This window comes from Pundamilia nyererei, unplaced genomic scaffold (genome assembly GCF_000239375.1).
Source record: "Pundamilia nyererei isolate P.nyererei 1_Seehausen unplaced genomic scaffold, PunNye1.0 scaffold00007, whole genome shotgun sequence".
Taxonomy (NCBI): Eukaryota; Metazoa; Chordata; class Actinopteri; order Cichliformes; family Cichlidae; genus Pundamilia; species Pundamilia nyererei.
The window spans coordinates 4283272-4302354 of NW_005187408.1; the positions used below are offsets into that span (position 1 = coordinate 4283272).

The window sequence follows — 19083 nt, forward strand, 5'->3', positions numbered from 1 at the left end:
CACACACACACACACACACACACACACACACACACAGAGTAATTATTAAGTGCTAGCAGCAGTGTTCCAGGTGTAATTATAGAAAGTTTTGCCCCCTCATTCTGACTGGTAAATGTCTGCTGGATGTCCACAGGAGGTTTTTCCACTTGTCCAACTAACTTTAATGAGTTTTCCTCTTCCTGAAACAAAGAGACGGTGCACGATTGGCTCTCTAACTGATGGTCTTAGACCTCGGAGAGTTAATGTTTCAACCACACAAGGTCTGCTGGTGTGTCAGAGCTACAGGTCATCGTGAGACCTTTGTTTTTGTTTTTCTTTTGTTTTTCCTCAGATGCTTTATGAGCTGTGAGAAATTACCTGAGGTGTAGGTGTGCAGTTCCCACTGATCTCAGTGCAGGTGTTTAAGATATAATGAATGTGATGTAACGAACAGCTCCTCCAGGTCTGATGCAGTCAGTTGCTGGGAACAGTCGGTCATTAAGCATTAATGTGGAAATTTGTAGGCTTTGCTGGCTGCAGGCTTCACGCTCATCAAAACTTGCAAATACCTGATAATGTTTAATGAAAGCTGCAAAGTGTTTGTTTTGCAGACTTCTGACTGTTCTGTCTGTGCCTCTTCTAGCCATCATGTATGTGATGGGAGCCCTTGGACCCGCAGCTGGCTACCTGCTTGGAGGCGTCCTTATCGGTTTTTATGTTGACCCCAAGACTGTTGTCAACATAGACCAGAATGATCCTCGGTTTGTTGGAAACTGGTAAATATGAAGCTCGTTTCCTCGTGCCAGCTGTCCTGTGATATGATCATGTATTTTCTCAGATATCTTTATAAAACTTTCATTTTTCTTTTCCTTTCAGGTGGAGTGGTTTTCTCTTGTGTGCCATAGCTATGCTTCTGGTCATCTTCCCCATGTTTGCCTTCCCTAAAAAGCTGCCGCCACGCCACAAAAAGAAGAGGAAGAAGAAGAAGATTGGCTCACCGGGTGACGTGTCCAGTGATGATGACGTGATGAAGGAAAAGTCCAATAGCAAAAGCCAAAATGTTTCCTCCTCCATGGGCTTTGGAAAGGATATTAAAGGTGAGGAACAGATAACATTATTTTCACTAAGTATTCCTTATAGATGGATCTCTAGGTACCTTACACAAAGGACCCATGAGCTACTGATGTCCAAACAGCCTTTAATTCAATCAGTGACTGGGATTAGTCATTTTATACTGTAGTGCAAGGTTCACTGAACTCTCCTTTAAAGATGTTATCGATTAGTGATGGAAGAGCGTGTCTACATAGATGCCTAATGAAGCAGCAAACCTTGGAAGTGTTAGTGGACTTTAGGTTCTATTAACTTTAGTAAATAAACAGTAAACATGTCTAAAGGTCACACACAGGACAGTATGGCTGCACAGTGAACTTAATTTTAATCATAGTCACAATTTTGGCTTTCTGCAATGAAATGAGCTCCATTTTAAAATACATGCTCTGCCAATTAAAACACAAAGCAAAAGCAAATTAAGCACTCCTTAAATTAGGACCGACCAGGTGCCTGCATGTGCTGATCGCAGCTGTTCCCTGCACTGTGCTGCTTGAAGCTTCCTACACTAGCCTGGTTGAGCTATGTTAAAAGACAGATTTATAAGAAAATTCAAATGTTTGGCACAGGTACAAACACAAGTTGGCACAAATTTAAAAGGAATGTAGCAAAAGTGAAAGCGGTGCTCCTTTTTTGGTCATTAAAATCAGTGTTGATCATCATGATGATAATCATGATTATCATCGTCGTGCAGTCCATCAGTTCATTTTGCCACCAAAGATTACTCGCACTTAAGGATGAACTGGTTCGACTTCAGTGATCAATGTAATATCAAAGCAATGCATTTTTGTGGTCAAAGGTCAAGGTTGCTGTAGCTTCTTATGTGTTCCATTCTTGTGGTTGTTGATGTTTCATGTGCACCTGGATTATTTTTATTACATCTGACACAAACGTTTTCTTGTACTCAGGATGAACTGGGAGGGACTGGATTGTGGTTTTTGCACCACCCTAAAAAATGAAAAATGTGCTGGTAAAAATTTGTTTTTTTTTTTGTTTTTTTAAAGACCCACCCAATGAATTCCTTCTTCACAACAAATCACATATCGGTCTAGACTCTAGACAGACATGATTGCAAACTGCAACCGGACTGGTTTTTGGAGGCTTCCAGCTACAAAGTGGTGATTCTAGTTTATGTCATCTCTGAGCCAGATGCCCCAGGAATCTCCCGGCTTTCCCTGGAAGAGCCTCTAGCTGAGTCCTGCTCTAGTGTTTCCCAGTTACCTCTTGTGCAATTTTTGCTCTCAGTCAGACAGCTCTCTCACTCTCTCTTTCGCTCTCTCTTTTAAATGAGCTCTCAAGAGAGTTCAGTCACATTTCCACACACAGGACTAGACAGACTGAGCTGCAGAGGAGTGCACGTTCGCATATGTGAAAATCACAGCTGTAAATTTGAACACGCATTTAAGGTTTCTGCACGCTTATAAATGAATCCCCGTGTGTACGTCGGAGCATTCGGAACAGGATTTCGTCTCAGAGAGACGCACCCGTGCTGGAATGATGATGAATGCGTTATAGCTTCATCAGCCCACAGCTAGCTCTCTCCGGCTGTTTTATTTGTCTCAGCACAATGTTTTGGGCTGTTGTGCAAACTGTGGCCAATTTCGCAGACTCGGGAGGTTCAGTGTTTGGATCTGGAATGTATTACAATACTGTGCATGTCCTTCAATTGAGGTGTGCTTGTTTGTCCATAGCCCGAATTCAGCACTTTCTGCGAAAGATATGCTGCTGTGAAGTAGCTATCTTTTTTCTTTTTTTGTTGTTGTGCCCTTCACATCATAAGCAAACCCTGAAAAATGCTAACACTGATTTTTTTTACACATCACAGTGACAAACTCTTGATTATGGGAAATTCCAGGCCTTGGTCTACTGCTGCGTGAATGCAGTTCCCCATGGAAATGTTGTCATTATGGATAAAAAACTGCTGACACATACTGTGTATTACAGCCATGTTTCAATATGTGATTTATTACCTTGGCATGCTGTGAAATACACACACAGGTATTTCAGCTGGCATTTATTCCTCTCACAGGATAAAACGGATTCCAAGACTCAGTTCTTAGCTCCAAACGTCAGCATCCGTCTGAAGAATAGAGTCATTTCATGTCAAAATATGCGTTTTGCATTTATACCCTCTCAAATCAGTTTTAAATACTGTAGCGCGCAACGACTCAAAGCTAAAATGATATAGGGGTCGGTGCATTGTATTATTAACTGCGTTCTATATCTTTAACCAACACGAAATGTGACACGCGACTATTAACGACGCTTAACTTGTCTGTGTGTTTCAACCTTGTTGGTTGGCTTGATCAAATAGATGACACAATTTGACGGTGTCGTCAAATAAATCCTAATAGAAAAGCAAATGTGGCAACTCCTGTGAGCCAGTGGTCTGTGTGATTGAGGGAGCAGCTGCTGTAGATGCCAGCAGGACTTCACCATCTGTCCCCCTGCAGACAGCGTTACAGCACGCCTCCCAGGAATGAAATAATTAGCGTCACTTTCCTTTTCCTACCATTTGATCTGGGATAATGCTGACAGATGCTGCTAATATTTCCCCGCCTACAACAAGATCAGTTGCATTAGTACTGAGACTGCTATTCTCATATCTAGGCACCGTGTCATCTAGTCACACTGGCCGGCTTCCTAATAACCTCCTTTAATAAAAGGCGATAATAATCAACATCACTTTCTTTCTGCCCTTTCTTTTGTTCCTGCTTTGCTTTGTGGTATTTGCTTTTGAGGCGTGTGAGTCAGAAGAAGCCCTCGTGAGAGCCGCATGGCTGTAAAACCTTTTGTGTTTAAAATCCCTGGACACACACACACACACTAGCAGGGAGAGACTGGAGATGCCAGTTGCGCAGAGGGTAGGCGAGCCACCTCCAGCTAAAAGGTTTTCCAAGTCTCGCTTTTGTGCCCAGATGTGACTGATCAGACCACACACACACTCATACTGAGAGAAAAAGACTGTAGAGATGGAAGAAAGACTGAGCGGCAAGAGCAAGATTTTCATGATTAAAATATAAGGCTGTCATTATAATCTAATGATTTTTTTCTCTCATTTGAATAAAGAAGCTTTACTGACATATTTGTGACCTGACTTCTTAAAGTTGGTTGGACGTTTTCTGACTCTTTGTGTTTCCTCTGAATAGTAAAAAAAAAAAAAAAAAAAGAAATTTTCCCAAATTTATTTTTCTTTCTATTCACTTTGTCTCTTGTTATAAGTGTTATAATCAAAGGAAACCCTACAGACTCTTAAAGGATGATTTGCTCCAGCTCAAGGTGACTTTGGAGCTGTAGATTCTGCAGCACGTTCCGGGCGTTCTACGGCACATCAAACATCCAAACTACATGGATAGTAGTTATAGAGAAGCAGTAGCTTGAATCTGAGGTCCCTGTGGATTGCAGAGATCCTCATTCTGTCAAACTGTTCCTGAAATTGTATACCTTAGCTGTGCTGAGATGGAGAAGTCCATATGCGCCAGTGACCTTGTACCTCTTACAAGCACATTCAAGGAAAGCTTATCTTACACAAGGTTTAGACACATAAAATATACAGAAGACCGAAATAATGTCCTGAATATGTCGTGAAAACAGGAAAACCAGGGAGCCATCCCTGGCAGAGACTGTATATTTCCATCTCCTCTGATATCTTTTTATAAGATATCAGCAGGGATTAAAAGCTGAAACCCAATTTTAGGGGTCAAATCTGGAACAGAATTACTTAAAAAATCTTGCTTTTGTGAGGTTGTGGTCAGCTGACCTTTGCTGCTCTTTGTGTGTTTAGTCAGCTAAATTCAATAAGATACATATCGATGTTTCACAACTTATACCACTGATTTTTCCAACCCCTTAATACCATGAAAGTATTATAAAAGGTAGCAAGTGAATCTAATCAACATCATTTGAAATACAAATTAATGTCTGCTACCTTTGATGTAAGCTAATATTGACCACGAACACCACGTCTGCTCCGTAGCAGACCAACATGAAGTCCTGACTGTAAACTTCACCACAACACTGTAAACTAACCAGTTTAGCCTGCATTAAACTGCTTAGTAGTGTCCTACAGTATTTTTATGCAAAGTTTGAACGAGACAAAATGAGTGTACTTCAATTCTACATTCAACTTTCATTTTAAATGATCTCCAACTTAACCCACCCTAAACAAAAAATTGTTGTTGTTGATAATATTCGCTTCTCTTCTGTAGCTCTGACCGCAACTTTACATTTGCACCATGAACGGTTTACAGGAGTGAGAAGAAAACAGAATGTGTTCCGGGCATAGCAGTGAGTGGGATGTCTTTATTTTCTCATTTAATGAAAAGGATTTCTCTGTCATCATAAATTATGAACTCATTTGACGGTGTTATGCTGGCAGTATGGTAACCCGCCTATCAGATTTAATAGAACATTAATTAAAGGTGCTGGATTGTCGTTCCAGATCATTCCTGCACACATTAATGTCTGTATATAAGATATATGCAGAGATGCATTTTTGACATAACTGCATAATTGCATTGGGATAAAAAACATTTTTTAAAAACATTTCCTGGGACTATTAAAGGCTAGTAGCAGGGAGTTGATTAGTGATTCAAATGGAAGTCTCACATTTGTTTTGTCTTGACAGCAACCATCTGCCCTGCTTGTTTATGTATGGGTACCTGAATCCTTACTTGCTCCAAACATTTTTTTTTTTATTGTCACCAGATATTTATCTTTGAATCAATAAAAACATTTCGGTCCACTTTTCTTTGCTGCTATTTCTCAGCCAGTATGACCAATGTACTGGACTCCATAGGAAAGACAAGGAGCTCAGTTCTGCCCGGTAACAGTAATGCACTTTTGCAGTTAGACCACATGACTACCGAGTGACAGAATTAAGGGGGGGTGTTTTCATCATGGGGACCAAATCATATGGACACTGCCCTCAAGCAGACATAAATGCCCTTGTCATGATAAACCAAGGATGACAGTATTCAGGCTGTAAATGCAGAGATTGGTTGGTTGGTTTTGTGCACGCAGCACAGAGGCGCATGATCCGCATGTTTGCACTGTATGGCAAACATGCCGGTGGCTTCGTGAAACCCCTGAAGCTCAAAACGATATCTAGGCACAACTAAATAATGAAGGGAGATAATTAAGAGGGCAGCATGAATGGTTAAATTGTGCTCATTTATAAAAAGAAAGCGTTTTCCACAGAAATCGCGGAACATCTGCATGTTTGTTTACTGTCTTTTTCTTCTGCAGTCGTGCGTGAAACAAGAATAATTACCCGGACTAATGAGACGAGGCTGAGCGCATCTTTGTATTTAACAATATTTGAGTGAGATTCATAGACGTTTAAGTGTTGTTTACTCTGACATTACCTAAGGCTGATACTACTTAGGGCTCGTTTTGGCTTTTCTCAATTACAACTCTTCCTGCAACGATTCTTCCGATTGTTCCAGCGAATGTAGAGTGTGTGTCGGAGAGAGTGAGAGCCAAATTAAGAAACTGATTGCACGTTAATTACAGCGCGACGGTAACGAGCTGCTCCGTCTTGTCTTGTGTCGCTCCTCAGACCTTCCCAAGGCAGCACTGAGGATCCTCAGCAACATGACCTTCCTGTTCGTCAGCCTGTCCTACACAGCAGAGTGTGCCATTGTCACCGCCTTCATCACCTTCATTCCCAAGTTTATTGAGTCACAGTTTGGTATCCCTGCCTCCAATGCTAGCATATACACAGGTGAGTGTGACTTTCTTTACTCGTAGGTGTGAATATGTTGCTACTAGCTGCCAGTGAAAAAGCTGTGGCAGATGGTTCACTTTATTAATGGTACTTACTTATCAGAAAATAGCCGTCGATTAAGTCTGTACTGACTTAAGCTCACATTTGTTCTCACCTCTCCACGTGCGCACATCGCTATGACTCTTTGAGTCCTGCTGGATTTCATTCAGTGATAATCTTCCATTACATCTCATGACTGTAACACACAAGTCTCTGCAGGCGACATTCATCATAGCTTGGTCTCTCTGATATGCACAACCACACATACACACTCACAGGACCCTCCACCCTGCCTACGATTTGTGCACCACATACGTAGGGTTCACAAAGAACCGGTCTAATCCTTCAGTCGCGTCTGAGCCAGCGGTATTAATGCACAACTAATCTGGTATCAGGATTACTACGCTAAGGACTGATTAAAAACTTAATTATGTCTTTGAAGTCATGAAGGTGTGGGTATTTGTGTGTGTGTCTGTGTATGTGTCCAAGAATACTGCTGGCTAACATATGGTCATTTTTAGACTCTCACATATACACACAATACCGTCGCCTCTTCTCGTCTGCCTGTTGCCAGGATACAAGGGGTAAGGGCAAACGGGTGGTGCAGTTGCCATGACTACTCAAATGATGCCAAGCTGCCAGGATGTGATGATGGTTAGAGGCGAGGAGGAGAGGTGCCTCCCGTTGATGGGAGCATAGTGCTTCCTCAAATAGTCAGCTGGACTGACCGAATACATTTCAGATATGATGCAAAGGAAGTGTTGGTTATAACTTAGTAGGTGTAGGTTTGGTATTTATATGCCAGATATCCAAATCTCTTTGCTAATAGCTCTTCTGGAATCACATTGTTTGTGCAAAAATACTCCTTTATGTCTCTTAAGCTGCAATATCTTTGGCATTTTTCATAGATTCGAGTAAAGAAATGGAAGCAAATTATATGTCTCTATAACAGGCTGCTACTAAAAAACTGCCTAAAGGTACAATTTAAAATAGTTATTTTGTTAAGTTTGCTTCAGTGATTCATAGGTCAGTGTTAAGTGGGTTAACAAACACAAAACTTTGAAAGACCTCCAGATAGCCTGGAGAACTATTGTGGCTGTAAAATACAAAATAATCTCATCTTTCAGGAACCTTTGAATGTTTTTTCTCTAGCACAAACAGTAATGGAGTTGTGCTTTTTTGAAGAGCACTTGTAAAATGTGCACGCTGCAAGGCTGATGTTTAAAAAAGAAGAAGAAATCAAAAAGATCACTTTTTTAAAAAAAATCCAAGAAAGTCTGGCTGCTGGGAAGCAAGAAAGAAATGAGGGGCGACTCAAGACTTTTGCACAGTACTGTATATAAATAAACATGACTCGGCTTAGTGTAACTAAAGTGAGCTAGCACTGCATTTAATGAATAGCAATATAGTCTCACAGACATCAAATAGAAATAACTTGAAATCACATTAATTACCACCTTGTTGGATCAGCATCATGCCTGGTTACAGAGCTGCCACAGCTACATGTTCATTAGATGTTGCTGCAGAGATAGAGCTGTAACATCACACACGCCCCTCTCAGCTGTAGCCTCCCCCTCTTCTGCTGCTTTGCTTTCTGTTTTTTGACTATTTGTCACTTTAGTTTCCCTTTGTGTTCCTTATAGTTCTTCTTAGGTTCTTAAAGCACCTCTTGCATATAGTGACACACACGTAACCTCTCATGTTAATAACTGTTAATGCGGAAAGAATATGTGTAAAGAGCCTTTTCCCCCCCATGTGTACATGTTTAATGTCTCACAAAGTGCATGGTTTAAGCATAGAAACATGCACTTATAGGATAATTTTAAACACCTGTATTCTGCCTAGTTCTGCCTGAGCATGCTCAAGGATACTTTGTCTTTTGTCCTCTCTTCTGTTTTTTTCTCTTGAGCTCTGCTTTTAACACACACACACACACACAAATACCATGGATACGGTGAGAAGCCACATGACATTTATGTCTACTCTTATCATTTCTCTGCTAATCCTCTGTCTTTGACGGCCCTCCGCCTCCGCTGACTGACCCGGTCTTGCTCATTACCCGGCTGTGAGCATGTGCGGCCGGGCTCGTGGGCTGCCATGTGCACCCACCCTGATCCTCGACCCCAGCACGAGGACACTTGCCACTCGCCCTGTTTTGCTAGAGGCCAGGGTTGCCTCTCTTCTCGCTGTCAGTCTGACTGGCTGTGGTGGACTGAGAGCACGTGCTGCAGCCTGAAATGACTCACAGCTAACCCACAGCGTGGCCTTGTCACATTGATGGAGCAAACCTAGTCTGGTCTCTTGCTTTGGATAAAGTAATTTATTCTTGATTAAACGGGCGGGGTGACCTTGAGCAACCATTTCTGACAAAACTCACAAACTCTGTCATATAAACACATAACAAGCTCGCTTGGCATTCGTGTCGGTGTGCCTGATTAGAAAGCTGTGCCTCAGATGTTTACACCAATTCTCTCAGTGTTATCATTTTTCCATGGCACGTTTTATCTGCTTGCAACACCTCTCCATCTCACCGATGTCTTTCTCAGGTGTGATCATCGTACCCAGTGCCGGGGTGGGCATCGTGCTGGGGGGCTACATCATCAAGAAGTTGAAGCTCGGCGCAAGAGAGTCGGCCAAGCTGGCCATGATCTGCAGCGGGGTGTCTCTTCTGTGCTTTTCCACTCTCTTCATAGTGGGCTGCGAGAGCATTAATCTAGGAGGCATCAACATACCCTACACCACTGGGTAAGGACAGATAAACAGAAGTTATTGGAAAGGAATTGTAAACCTAACATTGCTTTTCATTCAAAATAATATCTAAACATAATTTAAGAGGTTTCATTAGTTGTAAAATAGACACACTAGACAGTTTTTTCCCAGTCTGATCGAAGTCTTGATTTTTTTGCTTTGCAAGCGTGACTCTAAAAACAAAATTAATCATTTAAAATGAGCCATTGCAAAGCCAGAATGCTCAGACTAGACTGTGTATAAGATGTATCTGAGAAAGGGTGTGGGCTGTCAGCGCTCCCATCTTCCTCATGTGTTGTGGTGTGGTGTTGGGAGTGTGAATGATTAATTAGCAACACTGGCATCTGCTGAAGTGACTCGCTTTGCCACCTCTATTTCTGAAGCTGCTGCGGCTCGACAGCACATCAGCAGCCTGCTGCTGAGTTAACAAACAGTCATGTGACGTGTCAGCCCCGGGGGCAGAAATATGGAGTGGTCTGCTGGCACACTCAGCTATGAGCCCGCTCGCACAGACGGGCGGTACCATCCACACGGCGACCCTGGATGATGCAAAAGACCCTGCAAACTGATTACAAACATTGCAAATCTACTGTAATAATTTCCCCCTCTCCTCCCACTGTTTGCTGCTAGCATTCTCAGATGTTATGTGTGCAAGCATACAGGGATAAATAATACAAATGCAGTGAACATGAAAAGTATTCACAGCACTTCACTTATTGCACATTTTGTTAGATTTACAGCTTTATTCCAAAATGTATTAGGTTCAAGTTTGGGCTCTGGCTGGAACACTCAAGGACATTTTCAGAGTGGTCCCAAAGCCTGAAGCACACTGAATGATGTCTCTCTACATTTGTATTCATCTTTCCCTAAACCCTGACTAGCCTCCCAGTTCCTGCTGCTGACAAAGCAGCAAGATGCTGCCACCACCGTGCTTCACTGTAGGGATGGTATTGGGTGAGATCATTTAACCTCCTAGGACCTGGCGTCCACATATGTGGACATCACATTTTGGGTTATTTAGACCAAAATACAAACTTTTGCTCTACAACGGCCTGATATCCACTTACGAGAACATTGTACTGCCATTGTTCTGTCGAAATTCAAAATGAATGTCCTCATATGTGGATCTCATTTTTCTCAGGAACAAAAATCAGGTAATTCTTTGTTTTTACACTCATCTGGTCCCAATCAGCCCAAATAGCAAAGAGAAATTAAGAGGTTAATAATAAGGTGATGAACAGAACCTGGTTTCCTCCAGTAGCAACAATCGGCATTCAGGCCAAAAGGTTCAATCTTTGTTTCATTAGACCAGAGGATTTAGTTTCTCGTGGTCTGAGAATCCTTCAGGTGCCTTTTGCAAAACCCAGAGTAGGTTTTCCACCCTGTTCACCCAGTATAATATTGAAAACCTGCAGGACACTGGCCCTTGAGGCCTGTAATTTCCCATCCCTGTTCCAGAAGGTTCCCCTCTCACCACAGAACAACACAGGAGCTCTGTAAGAAAAATTAATGGAACAACTGAAGTGTTGTGAATACACCAAACATTTTATTAGCCAAGAAAACTTACATTAATTAGGCTCAACCGAAAGACCATCCAAGAGTGGACGCACTTGAGTTGACCTCATAATTCACAGCAAGCTAATGGCTCTGTCACACAAGTTTACTAAGAACAGATTGTATGTAATTGCCAACTTGACCCCATTCAATTACAGACTGATATCAGATTGACGCTGTCTTATGGCAACATTTATGACAGGGTTAGGGTTAGGTTAACTTCGAAGACATCACTTTCAGTTTAAAATAAAAAAGTAATATCGCAATATTTAGCATAATATTGTACCTTAAGTAAGTTATTGTGATCGTATCGTATAATATCTGGTGATTCCCACCTCTAGTTTGTATCCATGCGTATCCCACTAAATACACTTAACAGTGCTTAACCTATGTGAAATGTGCTTTTCGCATAACTAAGTTAATTAAGGTGACTATTTACTACACTGCCAGTAAGCCCCTGTGCTTTAAAGTCCTGGAGCTGACTCATTGTAACTGTAGTTTTTGTCTGAGCCCATGTTTGTAGAGGGGTCAACAAGACTGTGTGAGCCAGCGGGCCTCCTCATTACGAGCAGCGGTGGTCTCTAGTCACAGGTAACACCCCCACGGGAAATATTTAACCCAAGCTGCCCTTTGTGTCTGTACTCTTACGCTAGTCTAGACGCGACTCTCCCCCTGCTGACAGACTGAGGACTATCTGGCAAAAAAGGACAGAGCCAGGAGGCATGTCGAATTATGTAATGTTCTTAAATGTCTGCTAAAGTGTAATGTGATAATGTGTTGGGCTGGCTTTCTTAATTGAAAGCTACAGCATCTTCCCACAAGACCTTTGTTCCTGATAAACCTCCCGACATCACAGGTTTGTTTGTTGTCCTTTTTTTTTTTTCCTGGTCATTGTCTGCCAGCAACAAAGCCGATTAAACCACTCACTCTCGTCGCTCTGTGCTTGGGTTTTTCATGCAGCGTTGCCTGGGCACAGTGATGCAAAATTTGCAGGGTTCATTAAAGGCCGGGGTTTGGTCTAGAAAGGGACATGTGCAATCAGTGCTGCAAGACTGCAACTCCATGAGCCTTAAATGCCTTTTCTTAAAAAAAAAAAAAAATGTATGCACACACACAGAGTCTGGAATGTGACACTGTTATGTCAGGGCGAGCCCAAATGTGTCGTTCCAGTGACAGCTAATAAAGATGAGCCTGGACTTTTCGGTCCTGTGAAAAATGATGGTCCAGTGATTTAAGAGTTTTTTTATTTTTTTCCCCTGTTTGGCAGATTTTACGTAATGAAAAAAATTACTGGCAACGAGAGTAACCTACCATTACACGGCATGTCAAAAATAATCAGAGAGAGAGGCCCCACCAGTGTTGGCTGTGTGTGCTTGCGAGCGTCACTCCTGACCGCTGTGTTGTTAGGGCCTGTCCCCATCTGTTCCGCAGGGCTCAGAGTGAAGCTTCCCAGAGAAAACCCAGGGCTCGCTTCACTGCTCCCGGCTTAGATGAAGCCAAAGTCCTGTCTGGCTTAGAGCGACTGTTCCCACACTGCCTAAAGAGCCAGTGGAGGTGTCACTTCCTCATCCCCCCTCGTTTCTGTCATTCTATCATCACACATTCCACACGGCTAGATCAAAGTTAATCAGAAGGCGGATTATATATAGAGACAACTGTAAAGATTGTCAGGAAGATCAGCAGCCTCCTCAATAGTACTTTGTTTCTGTGTTGAATATACAGCTCCACACAGAAACTATTTCAGTTTTTTAATTGCTTTTTGATGCTTTTCCCCCCCTTTTTTCTCCACCCTTGAAACAAAACTTTATGGCATGCTGAGAGGGAGAGTGGGACAAGTTTAATTGTCTTTGCAGCAGGGAATGTGGTTTAAAATGCTGCATATAGGGCCATAAATTTGTTTTCAATTTTCCCGGAGCTAAGTGACGTGCTGATCCTCCCGCGGGCTCACGCTTGCAAAAAGAGATTGCACTCACGCTAACCTGGACAAATTAATGCTTAAGAAATTATTAAATTCTCCTGCAAATTGAATGGCCAATTCCCCTTGCCTCCAGCTCTTGCTCGTGTGCATTGCTAAATTAAAAATGAGGGGTGGGGTATATAAAAAAAAAGACTTTGGTGCATTTTAGCATTAACTGATATAGTTGGAAAAATTGAATCGGCTGGAAAATATGAGGTAGAAATAAGCACCGAGTCAGGCCAGAGGACAAAATAAACAAATAACATTACTGAAGTAAATGGAAAAAAAATGGCTTTATGATGATTAAAAATTCACTTTTTAAAATACCGTGCTCTGCTATTGGTGCATCTTCCACCCACTGATTTTTATTTTATAAACATATATCTAACCTGAGGTCTCTTACTGGGCTGGAACCAGCCAAAGCTGTGATTGGCCCCATAAAACCCCAACGTGCAAGCATTTGGTGACAGTGGCAAGGGAAAAAACCTCTGGAGGGGCAGCCATCTGCCGCAATCGGTTGACACGCATTCTCTCACATTCACACCTACAACCAGTTTAAAACTAAAGTTAGTCTAACATCCATCTCTTTGGACTGCGTGGAGGAAATGCAAACTCCACACTGACGATGAGGAGGTTCAAACCAGGGACTTTCTTGCTGTGAGGCGACAGTGTTTTTGTTCTTAGCGTCTACGCTTTTCCTCTGCAGCCCGACTCTGACGATGACCCACAGGAACCTGACGGGCAGCTGCAACGTGAACTGCGGCTGCAGGATCCACGAGTACGCTCCAGTCTGCGGCTCTGACGGCATAACCTACTTCAACCCCTGTCTGGCTGGATGCAGCACCGTCGGCAACGACAGCACTGGGGTGAGTGCACAATAGAGGGGGCGATTGCATACTTGCTGCACTCATAGTTCCTTTTGTGTTTGTGTCACATAATTGCACAAGCGTCAAATAAATCGGAGAATTATGAGTGGAAAAAGAAATCCGAGGATACACAAATCATAATGGATACACAAAGACCTGTTTTCTGTGCATTCTCTTCTTGTAGCCCTGCAAATAGAGGAAATTAGCGAACAACAATGTCCCAGAGGAAGTTATAACAACACAAGGAAAGAAAATGTTTGGATTCTTTGCCTAGATCACTGATTGCACCATGTTGGTGGTGCCATCCAGTCTGTATGTGAATCTAAACGCCTGTTTTAAGGAGCTTTGTTCTGATTTAACTCAGTTTAATTGCAATTTCTCATTGTTGTTTTCTCCCACAGATCAGGAACTACACCGACTGTGGCTGCGTGCAGAGCAGGCAGGTCATCACCCCGTCCTCCGGCAGCCAGGTCAACCAGCTCCAGCTCGTCATTGTTAAAACGTACTTGAACGAGAACGGCTACGCAATGTCAGGGAAGTGTGATCGCACCTGCAACACACTCATCCCTTTCCTGATCTTCCTCTTCATTGTCACCCTCATCACTGCCTGTGCCCAGCCCTCCGCTATCATCGTCACACTCAGGTAAGGGAGGCTGTCCTGCCAGGTTTTGCCAGAGAACATCTAACAACCTTTGTTGAAGGGTTCTCAGTTTTTCATTCTAATGTGGTTTCCCTTTACCCAGGTCCGTCGATGAACAAGAGAGGCCTTTTGCTCTTGGGATGCAGTTTGTCTTACTCCGAACTCTTGGTATGTTTCTCATTATTTACACCACATAGAAAAACTGTCCTCGGTATGCTTTACCAACTTGTTAGTTTGGATGAATCTCTTATCATTGCTGCCCATTGAATCTACTTTGCCCATACAGGAAGTGCAAACGCTTTAATTTAGTGAAAAGTGAGTATTTGTTATTATTTTGTTCACCAAGACAGCAAACAGCTTTCTGAGCAGCTGAAGATGTGTCGTCAAGCATGTAGCCAAGCAAATCTGTCATCTGATGTTTTCATAGCTTATTTTTATTATCTTGTTCGTCCTCACTAACGCCACAGAGCGCAGGGATATGCCAGCTTGTAACACACCTCTGTGAACTTTTGAGCAGACAGGTGTAGAAAAGTGCTCGGGCTGAGTAAACGCTGCCCTTGCGTGGAATCCAATCAGCCTGGCCTTGCTGTGTGAACATAAAGTTGTCACAAAGTTGCAAAATGTGTGCAAGGATGCACAGCCGAACCCTGTGTGTGTATGATTATAGAGTTAACACAATCTAATAATGAGTTTCATTATATACACCTATACAATGTTACTGAAGTTAGCGGCGCTTCTGATCAGAATAAAGACAAACATTGCCACCAAGTGGTAGAGAAATGGTACTGCAGTGCAGTTACTGTTACTACTGTGCTGTATGTATTAGGATGTATTTGAATTCTGTGAAATTAAGTTTATTAGCAAGAAAGTTTAATTTGAGTTAAATTAATTCAGTTCAATTAAATATTGTTATGTCAGCCTCAACCCACTGTATAGTTTATATTCAGTTGGCTGAAATTAAAGTAATTAACTACAGCTTCTCTCTCCCTCCAGCCTACATACCGACGCCCATTTACTTCGGTGCTGTGATCGACACCACCTGCATGCTATGGCAGCAGGACTGCGGCGTGCACGGCTCCTGCTGGGAGTACGACGTGACCTCGTTCCGCTTTGTCTACTTCGGCCTGGCTGCCAGCCTGAAGTTCGTCGGCTTCGTCTTCATCTTCCTCACCTGGTACTCAATCAAGCACAAGGAGGCGCGAGCTGAGCGCTGGCGTCAGCACCTGCCTCCACTGGGTACCGTCAGCGAGCTCATATGCCACGCCGGAGGCCAGAAGAGCCACGCGCGCACCCGTTCCTGCCCTGTGTTCATCCCGCCTCGACCCGAGCCGCCAGCCGCCCTCCTGCTTAACCGCGGCCACAGCAGCCTCAGCTGCCCAGGCAACGCCCTCAAAGCAATAACTCCCCCCATCTTGCTGCCACATCACCACCGAGGCTCTGCCCACGTCTGAGAGCGCGCCGGTTTCATAGTGACACGTGCCTTCCTGTCTGTGCATTTGCACGACACGGCGTCTGCTCACCACACCAGTCAGACGCCAAGCGGGGGGTCCGCCGCTGCTGTAGGACAGACAGGCAGAGACACAAGTGCGCCCACCACACCTAAAGGGCTGCTCGTCCTTTACGATGACAGGAGAGCGAAAGATGTTCTTTCACTCAAGAGCATATCATCAGCTGCAGCCACACGGCATCCACACAGAAGGTCAGACCTCCAGGTTTGGACGCTATAAAGACATCTCATGGTGCTACTGTTAAAGGGCAGGGCATTATCATTATGTACAGTCAGATGAATCATCATCAACACAGCGTCTAAAGCACAACCTGTACTATGCAAGCTCCTGTGTACAGCTCCTCCCTTCTCAGTACTGTACAGCTCCCTCTGTATTCCACATCTGTACCTCTTCTGCTCCACTCATCCACCCATACCACCACGCCGTTGTCCATTCTTTGATAATCCCATTTTCACTTGCAGGTTAAGCATACTCTTGTGCATTTGAACCTTTTGCACCTGTTCTCTCGTCTGGTGTTGTCCACATCTTCAGTGGGACTGCTTTCTAATCCTTTCACCGCCTTCATTTTTCTTTCTTAACAGTGCCTCTCAGGCTGCCTCGGCCAGTCCAGTATAAAAGGCTAGCTACCAGGGTAAACGCTAGCTACTAAAAAGCCAGTCATTTCTTCTTCAGCTGGGCGACAGCACTTATTGGTCGTCACAGATGATCGTCTGCAAGTTAACCATGTAGCTCAAAGCAGGCAAAGACCAGTTGGTACAGTGTAGAATGACTATAGGCAAGAAAACGATATTTCATAGCAAGTGGTGTTATTAAAATGTTATTTGTCAGGCGGCAAAAAGAAGAAAGGAAATAAGAACGGTACATTATCTCTTACCATGTGCTGAAGTTACTGAATGTCCCAAAGATGTGACAGTAGGATTTATTTTAAAGTGGCAAAACCCCCGTTTACTTTAACCCCTTTTTAAAAGCGTCGTCTTGAGAGTAAAATGATTTGTATGGAATGAACCTGCAGATGAACACGTGTAATTTTGGCTTTGTATTGTAAAGGCGTCTCCATACTACTGATCATCAGATGTACATAGTAGTATTTTAGAATATAAAAGTAGCAGTGCAGCAAGCTTGACCCCTTATGTCAGTTATTGGGCGTTTGGGGCCATCTAGTGGACACAGAATGATTGCGCGTGAAGGCCAGTGAATGTTGCTGTTTGTCAGACCTACTGTACTATGAAATTATGGGTTTCTAAGTTAATCACTGCTCTGGATTAATTGCTTCAGACCCCCAAAGGTTATAATCGAGAGAACAGATGACCTGCTGTCTTGGATACTTATTTAAGTCAGATGTTTAAATTTTTTTCTGGCAAAGTCTGCTGAGTTTCCCGTAACACTGGGCTTGTGTTGTTTAAGTAAATTATAACTTAACTTCCTCTAATCAGGAGCATTGAAGCCTTGTTGTGTTCTGATGTTAGAAATATATAAAAGTGCATTGAAAAACTCAAATGTGAGACTTTTTTTTAAACCACATTTTTAGAAGTATTTTTTCTCCACGTGCGAGGGGATACATAAGTCTAATAAAAGTAACAGTATTTTATATTCTGATTGGTATGAGTTAGCAGCCCTGCCACTTAAAGATTATCATAGGTAGATCAAAGATGAATTTTTAGTGTTACCGTGACTTCAAATGAAATATTCATAAGTCATCATTGTGTAAATATTAAAGCAAATGAATCATATTATAGAGCTCACGTGTAGTTAGAAGCATATTTATAAACTAATCCATGATGTTGTAGTTAAAAAGGTAAAAAAAAAATTCTTAAAGCTAGAAAAATGAAAAAAAAGTGGTTGAACAGTATTATTCACACGGGAAGGTTCATTTTACATCACAAAGGGGAAAGGTTGGGATTATTGAACTGTTATCCATCAACTGAACATAATAAATTAAAATGTTGAAACTATGCTTCCCAGAATGTCCTCCTATATTATGATTCTCTGCTCTTCCTCCCCTGGGTCGTATTCATCACGCACTCTAAAGAGGACTAGCAACGTAGGATTACAAATCATCTGCTCACTTACTGTGATTGCTGCTCATGAAACTCTGTTCTGATCCTTAAAACCTGTGCAAAAATACCTTAGGAATATGTTCACTGCAAGGCAGAACAGTAACATTTCCAAAATATTACTTAGCCCAAGGCCTTCTGTGTTCTTAAAATTCGATTTTTATTTTTATTAAAGCATGAAAACATCTCTTTGAGGTGAAGCAAACTGCTCTCCTTGCAGGGAAGGCTAGAGAATCATCCGGCAATGCCGCACCAAGGCGGCGATTTCTGACTTTGCTGTACTGTACACACACTTTGATTTCAGTGTCCTGCTGTTCAAATGTCTGGATTGCTACTGGCACAGATGACTTTGTGTTGACTGCAAGATTTGCTGTCTTTCTTTTTTCTTTTCTTCAGTATTTACACTGAAAGTGAGTTTCCTGTACTCTCCAAGTTGAGCTTTTATTGCTTTGTGTTCCTCAGGAGCAAAAGTCTAATTACTGTTTGTGAACACTTGATTTACAAATGCCTTGAATACTTGATATTTGTCATTCAAATAAAAATAAAAAAAATCAATAAATAAAGAAAATGAACTTGCTTGAATCATTACACACGGAGACTTGAGGGTGAAAGGTTTTATTTCTTAACAGCGTCGTGGCTTTCCCGAAACCAGAGTTGTTCCATCATTTCTACACACACAGCTAATGCTGCAAAGAAAAAGGAGCTTCGTGAAACCAGTTTCCAATAGATAGATGTGAAACGTTGCCCTTGGAGAACCTTTTAGGCTTTTACTGACATGGACAAACCTGTAACAGTGTGTCATAATGTAACCACCTTGAAATGAACTGGCCATGTGCGGCACCATTCTGTCGTACGGTGACGTTTCTTTACAAAGTTACAGAACCACACGAGGAAGACGTTTTA

General features: G+C 42.5%; 1 protein-coding gene across 1 annotated transcript in view; it reads left to right on the forward strand.

Annotated features, from left to right (window-relative positions):
• slco5a1 (solute carrier organic anion transporter family member 5A1) overlaps window positions 1-18738 on the forward strand; it is a 36322-nt gene extending 17584 nt beyond the window's left edge. The window contains exons 3-10 of the mRNA XM_005722585.1: window positions 623-755; window positions 856-1076; window positions 6647-6811; window positions 9400-9598; window positions 13819-13978; window positions 14380-14621; window positions 14722-14786; window positions 15612-18738. Of these exons, the coding sequence (XP_005722642.1) occupies window positions 623-755; window positions 856-1076; window positions 6647-6811; window positions 9400-9598; window positions 13819-13978; window positions 14380-14621; window positions 14722-14786; window positions 15612-16069 (1643 nt within the window). The 3' untranslated portion in view covers window positions 16070-18738. The remainder of the gene's footprint in view (window positions 1-622; window positions 756-855; window positions 1077-6646; window positions 6812-9399; window positions 9599-13818; window positions 13979-14379; window positions 14622-14721; window positions 14787-15611) is intronic.
• The last annotated feature ends 345 nt before the right edge of the window (window positions 18739-19083 follow it).